The 15,230-nt window shown below is 39.3% G+C and overlaps 1 protein-coding gene across 1 annotated transcript; it reads left to right on the forward strand.

Moving 5' to 3' along the window:
• The first annotated feature begins 5,825 nt into the window (after window positions 1-5,825).
• Window positions 5,826-11,294, forward strand: LOC110261297 (vomeronasal type-1 receptor 4-like). The gene is made up of 2 exons (XM_021097277.2): window positions 5,826-6,835; window positions 11,221-11,294. The coding sequence occupies exons 1-2, from the start codon at window positions 5,902-5,904 to the stop codon at window positions 11,292-11,294; spliced, it is 1,008 nt and encodes a 335-aa protein (XP_020952936.2). The 5' UTR covers window positions 5,826-5,901.
• The last annotated feature ends 3,936 nt before the right edge of the window (window positions 11,295-15,230 follow it).

Consider the following 15,230-nt stretch of genomic DNA (forward strand, 5'->3'; position numbering starts at 1 on the left):
GTGCGGGCTGTTATCCCCTTGATTGGGGGTGTGCTGGGGTAGGACCTGTGCACTCTTCCAGGGAGACGGAGGCAGTGGGCAGAGCCTGTCATCAGTGCCTGGCTGCTGGGCACCTGTCAGTGATGAGGACCCATGGGGAGGTGGTGCAGGCTGTTCCTGGTTACCAGGCCCTGGGAAGTAATATTGACCTTCAAGCAGGTGTACACAGTGCCCAGAACCTTTGGCAGTGGCAACAGCAGAGTGTGTGTGTTTAAGGGGAGTGAGAGCAGCAAGGGGCAGTGCTCATTTGCACTGCCCTCCTAGGCATATCCTGTGGTGACTGGGGCTATTGGTGGTACCTGTTCACAGACCCATCGTGGTGGTGGGCCACACCCACCTCTGCAGTCTGAAATCGCTGGGGCAGCTTGTCCTCACTGCCCTTGGCCTGAGCAAGAAGTTCACCACTGCTTGAGAACCTGCATGTGTGCAAAGAAAGATATTCCTATGACAGTCCCACCTGCCTCCCCAACCATGGCTCCTTGCTTCCCAAGACTCCTCTCACACTTGCTCCCTGGGCTGTGGTGCTCTGCTACCCAGCCACCGGCACACTGTTCCCTAGTCCCTCAGGCTGTCCTATGCAACCAACCCTCCTTCTCTCCCTGGAACTGACCTCTGAGCCTGAGTTTCAGCACCCAGCCCTGACCCTAGCATCTCAGGCTGTGGTGTCCAGGGGCAGTAGTATCAATGATTTTTGCATCTTTCTCTCTCTGCTTTGCCTTCCTCAGTCCAACTGCTGTGTTTGCCCTGGCACTTTGGGGCTCCCTTTCCATCTCAGCTGAGCTTTCCTTCAGTTGCGTGGCCTCCGAGGGAGCAGATTCCTTTCCTCTTTCACAGCCCCCTCTCAGGAGTGCTGGTCTCTTCCTGATTCGTTACTTTTCTCTCCTTTCTCCCTCTCTTTTTCCTTTTGTTCTACCTGGTTGTCTAGAGGGTATCTTGCCCTTTTTGGAGGTGTAGGCTATTCTGCCAGCATTCAGTGGATGTTCTCTGTGAATTGTTCTACAAGTAGATGGTTTTTTTTTTTTTACGTGTTTGTGGGAGAATATGAGGGCCACATCTTACCCCTCTGCCACCTTGATCCACTCCAAAGACAGAAATTTGATTGGTGTGTAAGACCAGTGTAACAACATTTATGCAAACACATTGAAGGAAGGACAGAGTATTTTAGCAGATTGTGGGTCATTTATTTCATTTTGTACCATTATATATACAGTATCAGGGATACTCTGAAACTATGTTAAAAGGAAGATAAACCTAAAACTTAAGAAAATGTTTTAGCTGGATTACATGATACCAGTTGCAGAGCAATTGATTGATTTAGTGTTCTTCACAAAATGTGTTTCTACTAAATCTTAATGTGCATTAGATTTCTATTATTGCTGTAATAGATTTCCAGGATTTAGCGCCAGAAATCAACACCCATTGTTCTCTTCACAGCTTAGTGGGTCAGAAAGCCACAACTGAAGTGTCCACTAGCCTAATTCATGTTGTTGGAAGGATTCATTTCCTTTTCTGATTTCCATGTCTTCTCCCATCCTGAAAGCCAGAATCACAAACTGAATCCCTTGCTATATGAAGGTTCTTTCTTCCTCTTGTATCTGCCTTCACTTCTTTAAGGGTCCTGAGATTACATCAGACCTACCCTGGTATTCCAGGGCAGTCTCCTGTCTTAGTGGGGGCTGCTCTATAACAAAAATCCTGAGTGGCTTGGGTGGCTCAAACAATAAACATTTCTTCCTCACTAGAAAATGGAAAATGGAAATCCACGATCAGGTGCTGGGAGAGTCTGTGTCTAGTGAGACACTTTGTCCTGTTCATTGGTTCCCTGATGACCCTCTATTCACTGTGTCCTCACCTGGTGGTGAGAGAGAGGAAGCAAGGGACTTGGCATCAGAGCAGTGATCCCATCCTGAGGGATGGTCCGACCTAATCACCACGACGTGATCCCCTCCCAAGTCCCACCTCCTAACACCATCCCCTTAGGGTTAGGGTTTTGAGGTGTGAATTTGGAGGGAAGCTGACTTTCAGTCCACAACATAGTGCTGTGGTCAGTAACCTGCATGCAACTTCACAGTCCGTTTTGTCCTGTCATGTGACATAACCAGGACAGTAACACTAGGGAGTGACGATCTTCCTACTTCATAGCAAGTCATTTTTTGCAATGAAACTATTTGATATTCGTTATCCTATTGACAAAAATGTTATCGGAAGTTTTTATGCATTTCCCACTGTAATTTTGTGAGAACGTGATTATGTATATAGGTATGTGCCTGTGTGTGGGTTTGGGAATATGATGCATATGTGTGTTTTCTTCTGCCTGTAGGTGTTTAATGAGTTCCCTTTTGTGCGAAGACACTGTTACCCACAAGCATGGCTGCAACCCCTGACTTGAAATTTGCCAGTGATTGCGTCTTGACCCTGCATCAAAGGTGGATTTGTTTGTAGGGAAAACCAAAAGGTTACTTTTAACTCCTAATTTGTGTTTGCATCAAGTACTCATAATGGAAAAGAGCATGGTTGATTAATTAATTAATGATAACAAGCACTGTGGTAAAAATTTGATCCAAATGAATAAGTAATGGAGCATTGTGCCAGCTGCTATTATAAGAATGGTAGAATCTGTTTGGTGAGCCATCAGAACTAGGTGATTGCTTGTGAGACACTTCTTTTGAATCTTCTCTCTTTGTTCCATATATCTCTTCTGCATCTAATACTTAATCACTTACAGAAGTCATTAATGGCAAACTATATTTTCCTCATGATACCCATAGTAACTGACATTGAAGAATGCAGATTATTGCAACCTTATTGGCTTGGATGTATGCAAACAATGTCTATAATGAGTTTTTGTTTTTGTTTTTGTTTTTGTCTTTTTGCCTTTTCTGGGGCTGCTCCTGTGGCATATGGAGGTTCCCAGGCTAGGGGTCTAATCGGAGCTGTTGCTGCCAGCCTAAGCCAGAGCCACAGCAATGTGGGATCCGAGCCACATCTGCAACCTACACCACAGCTCACAGCAATGCCAGATCCTTAACCCATTGAGCAAGGCCAGGGATCGAACCTGCAACCTCATGGTTCCTAGTCGGATTCGTTAACCACTGCGCCATGACGGGAACTCCTATAATGAGTTCTTTATCCTGTTCTTCCTTTTCCTTGTATCTCTTTAAATATACTCCCTTGGTATTTTGTCTTAATCCATTTCTCAAATACTTTAATTGATGGTTCAGTTCAGGTGTCTTATGATTAGGAAGGTACCAGGATGAGGAGAGAGAAACACCTGAGGCAAACAAAGCGTCCAGAGGGACACACAGACTTGCTGCCAGTCTTCATGTGAGTGACGTCCGCAATTCCTGCTTTTGCCCACATGAGCCCATGTCTGCCTTCAGGGATCAGGAGTAAGAAAATGCCTCTTGAAAACATAGCAATTGTCTCTTATGGGTGATAACTAGAAACTTGTCATTGTTTGGGGCAATTAATAATTGAGAGAAAAGTTTTCAGAAATGTTCTTCTCATGTCCCAAGACTACACTCCCATTGCTGCTACAGATGAAATGATAATTGCAGTTTTGAGGGGAGGAAGGACAGGAGACAGAATCCCATATATCAGGCTCCTGCTGCCTCCCCCCTGCCTCGCAGGTACTGGCTCTAAAGATCATCACACTGAGCTGATGGTTGTGGCAGCAGAAAGGAGTCAGGTAAGAATATCCCACTTAATTCTGAGTGGCAGAGTCTGTAAGAGGAAGGCAGATCATGATTCTGGGAAAGTGATTGTATCAGAAAAAGGCAGTCTTCTGTGTGGTAACCTGATTCAGTGCCAATGCCATGCAGGAAGGTAGCATTGTTCTGAGACAGGAGCTGAGTTAGTAAAGAGACACAGAGTCTTAAACCCTATAGCAGTCCATGAAGGCTCCTCGTGCAATTTTATGTAGCATTTACTGAAAATGATTATTATAGATGAATCCAAGTAATTAGAAAACTTGATTTTTTTTTTTTGGTGCTTTAAAATACAGTGGTAAAACAAATCTATTGTTGAGTATGCCTTATAGGAATCACAGACTCGGTGTTCAGGATAACAAGAGGTATACCCGTAACACATCCAGCTTTGTCATAGAGTATGATGAATCTGCAGAAATGATCTAATCCTGTGCACAAAATGTATCTAAATGAAAAGGGCTTGATGAGCGGGGTGTTCTCAAACTCTGGATGCCTGATGCAACTGATGGAGACACTAATTTTGTCTCCACTGAAAATCTCTCTAATGTGTTGCTTATGGTAACATTATTGTCACTCTTAAATTTAGGGAACAGTTGACATGATAATCATGAGTTACGGGCAGCAGATGGCAGTATCATAACATATTTTTACCCTTTTTTTAAAAAATGATTTCCATTTATTTTTTCCATTATAGCTGGTTGATAGTATTTTGTCAATTTTCTACTGTACAGCAAATTGACCCAGTCACACATGCATGTATACATTCTTTTTTCTCACATTATCATGCTCCATTATAAGTGACTAGATATAGTTTCCAGTGCTATACAGCAGGGTCTCATTGCTAATCCATTCCAAAGGCAATAGTTTGCATCTATTACCCAAATTCCCAGTCCGTCCCACTCCCTCCCCCTCCCCCTCGGCAACCACAAGCCTGCTCTCTAAGTGCATGAATTACTTTTCTATGGAAAGTTTCCTTTGTGCCATATATTAGATTCCAGGTATAAGTGATATCATATGCTATTTGTCTTTCTCTTTCTGACTTATTTCACTTAGGATGAGAATTTTTAACCTTTTAAAAAAAATGTTGCTATCCGTCCCCAAATCTAGTCTTTCAACATATACAGTGCACGCGCGCGAACACGCACACACACACACACACACACACACACACACACAACATGCCATGCAGATGCCCTTTTGCTGATATGTGTTATATGTCCATAGCATTCACAAAATCCACAAATCTTATTTCTTGCAAGCACATTCACTTGTCTGTTTTCACAGATAAGTATATTATCTGAAAATAAATGATTTCATTTTTGCTTACACACAGTTTTCCCATGGATAAAGTTTTATGTCCCCAAGTTTATGGCACAACACGCTCACTCTATATTAAAGTGACAGGTGCCTTTATATCTACTTTTCTGACATAAAAACAAATGAGTCTTCTGTTTCCATCCAGAGATGGAGCCATTCTCCTCTTCATTACCTGAACTTGTCATGGTGCAGGTTCCTGAAGCACTTGATTGTCAGCAGGGCATGTACATGCGTTAAGACATCTAAACTTAATTCCTAGTTGATCGTGCTCTGTAGAATAAAGCTTTTCAAATAAATGGAATCTTGTTATAATGACAATATAAAATACCACCAGTCTAAAACTATATGTCACATTGTGAAATCAAGACTAGCTATAGATCTGGATCATAATTTGAGTACAACTAACTAGCTTTGGGACAGAGCCTGGTGGTTCAGTGCCCTGTGTTTAACAGACCACACTCTTGCACAGAGTTTGAAGTCCTCACTCTGCCCTACACAGCACATGTCGACAGATACCTAACCTCTCTGTGCTACCCTTCCCTCTAGATTAAAGTTACAGGTGTCCCTGGCTCATGGATTTGTGAAGAATGAAGTGAAAATCATGTGGAGATTCTTCAGTGAGTAACTTTATATATAAGCGCCCTTAAACATCACACATTCAACAATTTCAAGGCTGCCAGAACCAGGAAAAACATGAAGTAAACTTTTCTAAATGGGAATTAATGGTCAGGGGAGACTGTTGGTTTCAGCTGACAGGACACATGCAGCACCTGCTTCATATCCCCACCCAGGACCTTCTAAGTCACAAGACAAACATTAGTGGCTGTGAGCTGGGAGGATGGCCAGCAGGAATGTGACCATAGATGTGATCTTCTTAACACAGACTGTGGTTGGAATCCTGGGGAATTTCTCCCTTCTTTGCCATTATATCAACCTTTACTTCACTGGGTGCAGGTCACGGTCCACAGACGTGATTCTTCAGCACCTGATTGTGGCCAACTTCTTGACCCTTCTCTCTAAAGGAGTCCCCCAGACCATGGCAGCCTTTGGGTGGGAATATTCCCCCAGTGATTTTGGATGCAAAATGATTTTCTTTCTTCACCGAGTGGGGAGGGGAGTGTCCATGGGGAGCATCTGCCTCTTGAGTGTCTTTCAGGTGATCACGATCAGCCCCCAGAACTCCAGGTGGGCAGAGCTTAAAGCAAAAGCTCCCCAGCACATTGTTCCCTCGATGTGCCTGTGCTGGATGCTCCAAATGCTGGTCAATGTCGTTTTCCCTGTGAATATAACTGGCAAATACAGTGACAAAAATATCACAAACAGAAGAGATTTTGGATACTGTTCTGCTCTTCGTTATGACGAAACCAGAAGCATATTACTTGCCTTGCTGCTGTTACTCCCTGATGTTTCATCTCTGGGGCTCATGCTCTGGGCCAGCGCCTCCATGGTTTTCCTCCTGTACAGACACAAGCAGCAGGTCCAGCACATTCGCAGGAACATCATCTCCCCCAGGTCCTCGCCTGAGTCCAGAGCTACCCGAACCATCCTTCTCCTGGTGAGCAGCTTTATCTATTTTTACACTCTTTCCTCCATCTTTCAAGTTATTTTGACTTTTTTTGATAATCCCAGCTGGTTCCTTGTAAACATTTCTGCAATTATGGCTGCGTGGTTCCCAACGGTGAGCCCCTTTCTGCTCATGAGCCGTGACTCCACTGTACACAGTCTCTACTTTGCCTGGATAAGGAATGCAAAATCACCAGCTATTATAAGAAGTATGCAAATTGTATATCTTTCCACAATGCACAGTTTCCAATTGTTCATTCACTTGCTCATTCATCTCTAAGTCCTAAAAAATTTTGAATTTCAAAAGAGAGAATAGGTCATAATGAACATCTTTTTCAAAATAAAAACTTGTAACCGTATTGTCATGAAATACACGTATCTTGTAAAGAATTCTCGGATTGACGAGTTTCTAATACTTTCAGAAAAGGCATTCAGAATTTACAGAATAATAATTCAAAAGGATCTGTGTATTGTGAACTGCACAGTTGTGTAGTCTTTGATCTAAAACATCTTTTCCCAGGAATGAAATAAGTTGTGGGCTTGTACATAAAGGTATACATGAACATGGATCCGTGTGTGCAGGGGTCATTGATGAAGGTGAAGAAATCAATGTCCTCTCAGTGTAGACAATAGCCTGGTGTGGAGCCAGAGGTCAAATCACTCTAAGCCAGTAGAGCCTTTGGGAAGCTGCTATGAATTTTAAAGATAACATCCTCAATAGATGGCAAGGATCTATTGGAAACAGGAGGTTTTGAAGGGAGATTAGTATGTTTAAATATTTTCATGTAGAGACAACAAGGTTGAAGGGAAGTGCTGCAGAAGAAAAAAAAACAAAATTAAGTTACATCTGATTTTATAAATAGAAATATATTTGACATAAAATATTTGTAAATTGAGTATGTGCCAGTTACTGTTCCATTCACATATTGTAATGTATTGCTATCGTTCCATAATAAGCACCTCTATCTCATTATATCATTCTTTTTAAATTTAAATTTTTTTCTCTTGCAGTTTGTTGATTTACAGTATAATATTAATTTTGGTTGTAAGACATAGTAATTCAATATTTATAAGATTGTACTCCATTTAAAGTTACTATAAACTACTGGCTCTGTTCCATGTACCGTAAAATCTGTCCTAGTAGCTTGTTTATTTTATGTTTAGTAGTTTCAAGATCTTCCTCCTTTACCCTATCTAACACCTACTCCCTTTTCTCTCTCCAGCCGTAACCACTGGTTTCTCGTCTATATCTGTGAGTCTGTTTCTCTTAGTTTTATTGATCCACTGGTTTCATTCTATAGATTTAATATATGTGATAACAACCAAATTTGTCTTTCTCTTTCTGGCTTGTTTCAGTAAGCATGATATCCTCAGAATCTATCCAGGTTGTTGCGCATGGCAATTTTTCATTCTTTTTTTGGTGATAAGTACAGCCTTTTACATACGTGTGTGTGTGTGTGTGTGTGTGTGTGTGTATGCATGTATGTTCAGCACATCTTTATTGATAGATCTGTTGATTGTCATGTAGGTGGCTTCCATGTCTTGGCTATTTTAAGTAATGCTCATAGGCACACTGGGTTGCAAATATCTTTTTTACATATAATGATTTTTTTTCCATTATAGCTGGTTTACAGTGTTCTGTCAACTTTCTACTGTGTAGCGTGGTGACCCAGTTATGTATACATGTATACATTCTCTTTTCTCACATTATCATGCTCCATCATAAGTGACCAGACATAGTTCCCAATGCTACATGGGAGGATCTCATTGCTAATCCATTCCAAAGGCAATAGTCTGCATATATTAACCCCAAGCTCCCTGTCCGTCCCACTCCCTCCCCCTCCCCCTTGGCAACTAACAAGTCTGTTCTCCAAGTCCATGATTTTCTTTTCTGTGGAAAGGTTCATTTGTGCCATATATTAGATTCCAGATATAAGTGATGTCATATGGTATTTGTCTTTCTCTTTCTGACTTATTTCACTCAGTATGAGATTCTCTAGTTCCATCCATGTTGCTGCAAATGGCATTATTTTGTTCTTTTTTATGGCTGAGTAGTATTCCATTGTGTATATATACCACATCATCCTAATCCAATCATCTGTCAATGGACATTTGGGTTGTTTCCATGTCTTGGCTATTGTGCATAGTGCTGCAATGAACATGTGGGTACATGTGTATTTTTCAAGGAAAGTTTTGTCCGGATATATGCCCAAGAGTGGGGTTGCTGGGTCATATGGTAGTTCTATGTATAGTTTTCTAAGGTATCTAATATTAATTTTTTATCAGTCATATGCTTTTAAAATTTTTTTATTTTATAAGTTATCTTTTCCTTTTGTCCATATTTTTCTTCACTGTGTAAAAGCTTTCCAGTTTTAATTAGGTCTCCTTTGCTTATTTTTTGCTTTTATTTCCTTCATTTTAGAAGAGAGACCCAAAAAACTATTGCTATAATTTATGTTAGAGAGTATTCTGCCTATGTTTCCTTCTAGATGTTTTATGGTTTCTGAACTATACTTGGGTTTTAAATCAATTTTGTGTTTATTTTTTATTGCCACTTCCAGCACTGCAGAGCAAGGGCGAATCCTGAAAGGGGTGGCGGTATAACAAAACACACAAGACGCTTTTACAGTTAGAAAGTGGGAGACCAGGAGCCATTCTGTTCTGCAGAACAAAGGCACCTAGGCTTTAGCCCATGTGCCTTTTATTAAGGAAGGTGCCCTTTGTAAGTGAGGAAGCAAGAACAGGCATAGGCAATGACAAAGCTACCTCTTAGTGAATAACAAAGGAAACTAATAGCACTAGTGCATCCCTCTAGGGCATAGTGCTGCTGCTTATAGAATAGCATGATTAATGCATAACTTGCTTGTCTTATCTTTGAAGGAGACCCTGTACTTTAGAACTCTGCATGAGCAGATATTTGCCTTCTGCAGAGTTCAGCTGTTCAGTTGTCTCCAACATTTTATTTTATTTTATTTTATTTTATTTTATTTTATTTTATTTTATTTTATTTTATTTTTTGTCTTTCTGTCTTTTCTAGGGCCACACTTGCAGCATGTGGCCCTACACCAGAGCCATAGCAACATGGGATCCAAGCCACGTCTGCAACCTACACCACAGCTCAGGGCAATACCAGATCCTTAACCCACTGATCAAGGCCAGAGATCGAACCCGCAACCTCATGGTTCTTAGTTGGATTTGTTAACCACTGAGCCACAATGGGAACTCCAGTCTCCAGCTTTTTATACATAGATTGGGAAATTGCTCAAACAATTTCAGCACTACTTAATTTCAGCCCTCTCTAAAAGAGAGTTTCTTTCTTCACTTATATCCTGACTCCTTTGTCATAGATTAATTGATCAAAAATGCATGAGTCTATATCTTGGTTATTCTATTCCACTGATGTATGTGTCTATTTTTGTGTCACTATTTTACTATTCTGATGTGTGTAGCTTTGTAATATGGTTTAAAGACAAGGAATTGATACCTCCACCTTTCTTCTTTTTGCTCAAGATACCTGGCTTTTTGGGGTCTCCTGTGCTTCCCCATGAATACCAGGATTTTTGTTCTGGTTCTATGAGAAATGTCATGGGTATTTATATAGGGGTGGCATTAAGTCTGTGTATTGTTTTGGATAGTATGGACTTTTTTTTCTTTTTTCTTAGGGCTGTAACTATGGCATATGGAAATTCCTAGGCTAGGAGTCAAATCAGAGCTGCAGCTGCTGGCCTATGCCACAGCCATAGCAACGGGGGATCCCAGCCTCATCTGCAACCTACACCACAGCTCATAGCAAATACCAGATCCTTAACCCAACTGTGTGAGGCCAGGGATCAAACTCAAATCCTCATGGATACTAGTTGGAGTCCTTTCTGCTGCACCACAATGGGAACTCCCTTTTAACAATGTAATTTCTTCTAATAGAGGACACGAGATATATTTCTGTGTTTTTGCATCATCGTCAATTTCCTTCATCAATATTTGAGAGTTTTCATGGTACATGTTTTTCACCTTCTTCCTTAAGTTTATTTTCAGGTACTTTATTGCTTTTACTGCAATTTTAAACAGGTTTATTTTCTTGCTTTGTCTTTCTGTTAGTCATTGTAAGTGTATAGAAAAGCAAAATGTTCCTGTTTGTTAATCTTGGATCCTACAATTTTACTGGATTCATTTCTTCTAATATTTTTGTTGGAGACTTTAGTATTTTCTGTATATAATATCATGTCATAGTCAAACAGTGATAATTTCACTTGTTCCCTTTAATGGGACTGACTTATTTATCTTTCTTATCAGATTGCTTTTGCTAGGACTTCCAACACTACGTAAAACAGAAGTAGCGGGAGTGGGATCCTTGATCCTGATTTTGTTTTATTTATTTTTATCATTTGGGTTTTTTTTTCTTTTTTTATTACTTCATGAATTTTATTACATTTATAGGTGTACAACAATCATCACAACCAAATTTTACAGTATTTCCATCCAAAACCCTCAGTGTATCCCCCCCACCCCCCAACTTGTCTCATTTGGAAACCATGTTTTTCAAAGTCTGTGAGTCAGTATCTGTTCTGCAAAGAAGTCCACTGTGTCCTTTTTTCAGATTCCACGTGTAAGCGACTTGATCCTGGTTTTAGAGAAAAGGCTTTCTCTAATGTTGACCATCGAGTACAATAGTAGTTTTTGGTTTGTCATAAATGGCTTTTGTTATGTTGAGATACATTCCCTCTATTCCAACTTTGATGGAAGTTTGAACGTCATGAATGGGAGGTTGAATTTTGTCAAATGCTTTTTCTACATCTATTGAGATGATTATGTGATTTTTATCTTTCCTTTGTTTTAATGTGGTTGTCATAATGATCAATTGGTGGATTTTAAACCATTCTTGCACCCCTGGAAAAATTCCACTTGATAATTATGTCAAGTATGATTGTTCTTATAGATTGTTGAGTTCCCTTTGCTAATATTTTCTTGAGGATTTTTCATCTATAATTAAGATATTTATCTATAGTTTTCTTTTTTGTAGTGACTTTTCCTGTAGTGTCAGTGTAATAGTAGCCTTCGCACATGCATATGGGAGTGTTCCCTTCTCTTCAATTTTTTGAAATACTTTCAGAAGTATAGGCATTACCTCTTCTTTATATGTTTTGTAGACTACCTTGTGACACTATTCTCTCCTGGACTTTGTTGGCTGGGTATTTTGGGGTTACTAATTTAATTTCACCTCTAGTGATGAGTCTGTTCAGATTGTCTATTTTTCTTCCTAAGACAGTCTTTGAAGATTCCATGTTTTAGAAATTTATCCATTTGCTCTAAGTTCTCCAAATTCTTGGCATATAAGTGTTCATAGTATTATTATATTACGTATCCCCATAATATCACTTGTAATTTCTCCTCTTTCATGTCTCTTATTGTTTATTTGTAGCTTCTTTGTCTTAATGAGCCTGGCTAAAGGCTTAGCAAGTTTGTCCATCTTTAAAAAATACAGAAACAGCTCTTGGTTTCATGGATCTTTTCTGTTATTTTTTTGGTCTCTATCTTATTTACTTCCCTTCTGACCTTTTACATTTTATTCCATCTGCTGTTTTGGGGCTTTGTTCTTCTTTTTCTAATTCCTTTAGATGGTAATGTAAGTGTTCTCTGTGATATTTTTCTTATATTTTGATACAGGCATGTATTGTTATAAACTTCCCTCTTAGAACTTCTTTTGCTGTGTCTTGCTGATTTGGAAAGCTGTTTTTATTTTCATTTGAAGCAAGGTATGTTCTGATTTATTCTTGGATTACTTTATTGATCCTAGGGTATTTTAGTATTATGTTGTTATTCTCCACCTGATTTCCCTTTTCCCATTATTCTTTCTGTAATTAATTTGTAGTTCCATACCATTATAGTTGGAAAAGTGCTTTCTATAATTTCTATCATCTTAATTTTGCTGTAACTTCTTTTGTGGCCTAGCATGTAATCTATCCTGGAAAATATTCCACACGCATTTGAAGAGTGTGCATTCTAATATTTGGGGCTGAAACATCTTGAAGCTAAGTCCAACTGGTCTCCTGTGTCACTTAAGATCACTGTTGCCTTATTGATTTTCTATTTGGATAACCTGTCTGTTGATATAACTGAGGTATTGTACTCAGTACTATTGTTATTGTACTATGGTCAGTTTCTCCCTTTATACCTGTTTGTATTCGCTTTATTTATTTAGGTGTTCCCATAGTTGGTGCATATATGTTAACAAGTGTAATATCCTTTCAAGAAGAGTCCACATAATTATGTTGAAACTTTATCCTCAAAAAGGTGGAACATAATATCCTCTTCTTAAATGTGGGCTGCTCATAGTGACTTTCTTCTGCAGAATACACTGTGAAAAGGGACAAAATTAATTTTTTATGAGTGAACCAGAGGCACACTACCTCATCCAGGAAACACAAGTTACCATCAACAGTGATGAATTATCTTCATCGTATGTATCCTTGATATGATGAAATGAAAATGGAATGCACATTTCTGCAGTTCTCCTCCCAAAACACAGAAGTCCAGTATAATCAGGAGAAAATTCTCACTGTCATTTCAGTTAATTGGCTTCTACAAAATACCAGACTAGTGCTCCTCCAATCTGTCATGATCAGTAAAAATGAGGAATATCTTACATATTGTTATAGCAAAGAGGAGACTCAGGAGAATTGGCTATACCATGTATTTTGTTATCTCGATGGGTCCTTGAAAGGAAAAATGATATGCAGGAAAAACTAAGAAAAATATGAATAAAGTATTAACTTTAGTGAATATGAATTGCTCAATATTATTTCCTTAACTATAACAACTCTACACACTAATATAAGATATTAACAGTGGTGTCCATAGGAACCACGTAGAAACATTGCCATTTTTGTAAATCTAAGACTGTTCTAAAATAAAGTTCTTTTAAACAACACAACCATAATTGCATTTCTCTGGGCACACTTGAGTGAATTGTACACTGTTTGTTCTAAGATGTTCCTCACAGTGCCTATAATCAGGGTAGGATTCTGTGCTTGATTTTTTTATTTCTATTTTTTATTGCTACATCTGAAGCATAGGAGGTTCCCAGGCTAGGGTTCCAACCAGAGCTACAGTTGCCAGCCTACACCACACCCACAGCAACACCAGATCTGAGTGACATCTGCAAATTAAACTACATCTCATGGCAATGCCGGATCCTTAACACACTGAACAAGGCCAGAGATCGAACCTGCATCCTCATGGATACTATTTGGATTTGTTACCATTCAGCCAGAGTCAGAATTCCTGTGCTTGATTTAAAGCCATCTCAATCGAGTGGCCATAGGGGAAAAAGGTCTCCTTCTGAGCAACGTGGAAGGCTTCAGGTTGTTTACACGGTGTTTGACTTAGGAATTTGAAACCCTGGGCTCAGCTTTTCATTGACCTATTTGTCCAGTAACATAAGACGCAAGCAACCCATGTTATTATATTTATTAGTTTGCCCTGAATGATTGAAATGGTCCCCAGATACTTCGTGCTGATTGAAGGTAGATGAGGATTATCCAATTTAACTATGTTGCATATCTGTACTGCTGGATCAGGACATGGACTTTTCAATGATAGAAATAATGCATAAGCATATTTACCAAAAATCAGATGAGAAAGTCATTTCCAGAAACCCAAGAATCAATTATAAACTCTTCCTTACAGTCCATTTCTCTAGAATTACTCCTCGAAACAGTGGACTAACTAAATTAATTGTTTGACATTCCAAAAATGAAGTCGTATACAGCAATGCCAGGAATCACAGGCACCTTTATGCCACCTTAAATTCAAGCAACCTAAGAAATGAAAAGATAATACGAGAAAAAAGGATGTTTATATATGTATGACTGGGTCTCTATGCCTTACCGTGATCAACACTATAAATCAACTATATCCTAAAAAAAAAAACCTTAAAAAAAGTAAAAGTAATATTATTCTCTTTGTATAAATTACAAAAGTGGTGAAAGCGATCTATGCTGCTAGATGTCACAGCAGTTGTTACATTTGCTATAGTGATGTAGAAGGAACCAGTTCGTATGTCTGTGCATTCCGACAAGATCTGTTTATTGATGCAGGTGGTGCATACAGAAATGTGTTCAGCTGGGCATTCCCATCATGGCTCAGTGGCTTAAGAACCCAACTAATATCCATAAGGATGTGGGTTTGATCCCTGGCCTCACTCAGTGGGATAAGGATCTGGCATTGCTGTGAGCTGTGGTGTAGGTCACAGTTTGGATCTGGTGGCTGTGGCATAGGCTGGCAGGTGTAGCACCAATTCAGCCCCTGGACCAGAAACTTCCATATGCCACAGGTATAGCCCTACAAAGAAAAAAAAAGAAAGAAATATCTTCAGTTGGAGCAATTTCATTGAGCTGTGCACTTAGGACTTGGGCATGTATTTTTAAAAAATTAAAATACATGTCACCAAAAATATGGCATTTGAGAGTAGATTTATATATATTGTTCTTACATTTTCGGACAGAATGAAAGGTATTAAATAGAATGAATCTGAGTAGTTTTTTAACTTTTTAATTTAAAAAATTTTTATTATGGTTTATTTACAATGTTCTACTAATTTCTACTGTA

The sequence above is a fragment of the Sus scrofa genome, chromosome 6, assembly GCF_054392235.1.
Source record: "Sus scrofa isolate SSC_HxYL_T2T_F1_AM1 chromosome 6, Sscrofa_HxYL_maternal_Yorkshire_Landrace_v2.0, whole genome shotgun sequence".
Lineage (NCBI taxonomy): Eukaryota > Metazoa > Chordata > Mammalia > Artiodactyla > Suidae > Sus > Sus scrofa.

Bases quoted from the DNA above. Each gene is read 5' to 3' on its own strand.
- LOC110261297 (XM_021097277.2), top strand. From the start codon at position 5,902: ATGGCCAGCAGGAATGTGACCATAGATGTGATCTTCTTAACACAGACT. The intron at 6,836-11,220 runs GTATGCAAATTG...TCCTTTTTTCAG, and splicing joins ATCACCAGCTATTATAAGAA to ATTCCACGTGTAAGCGACTT.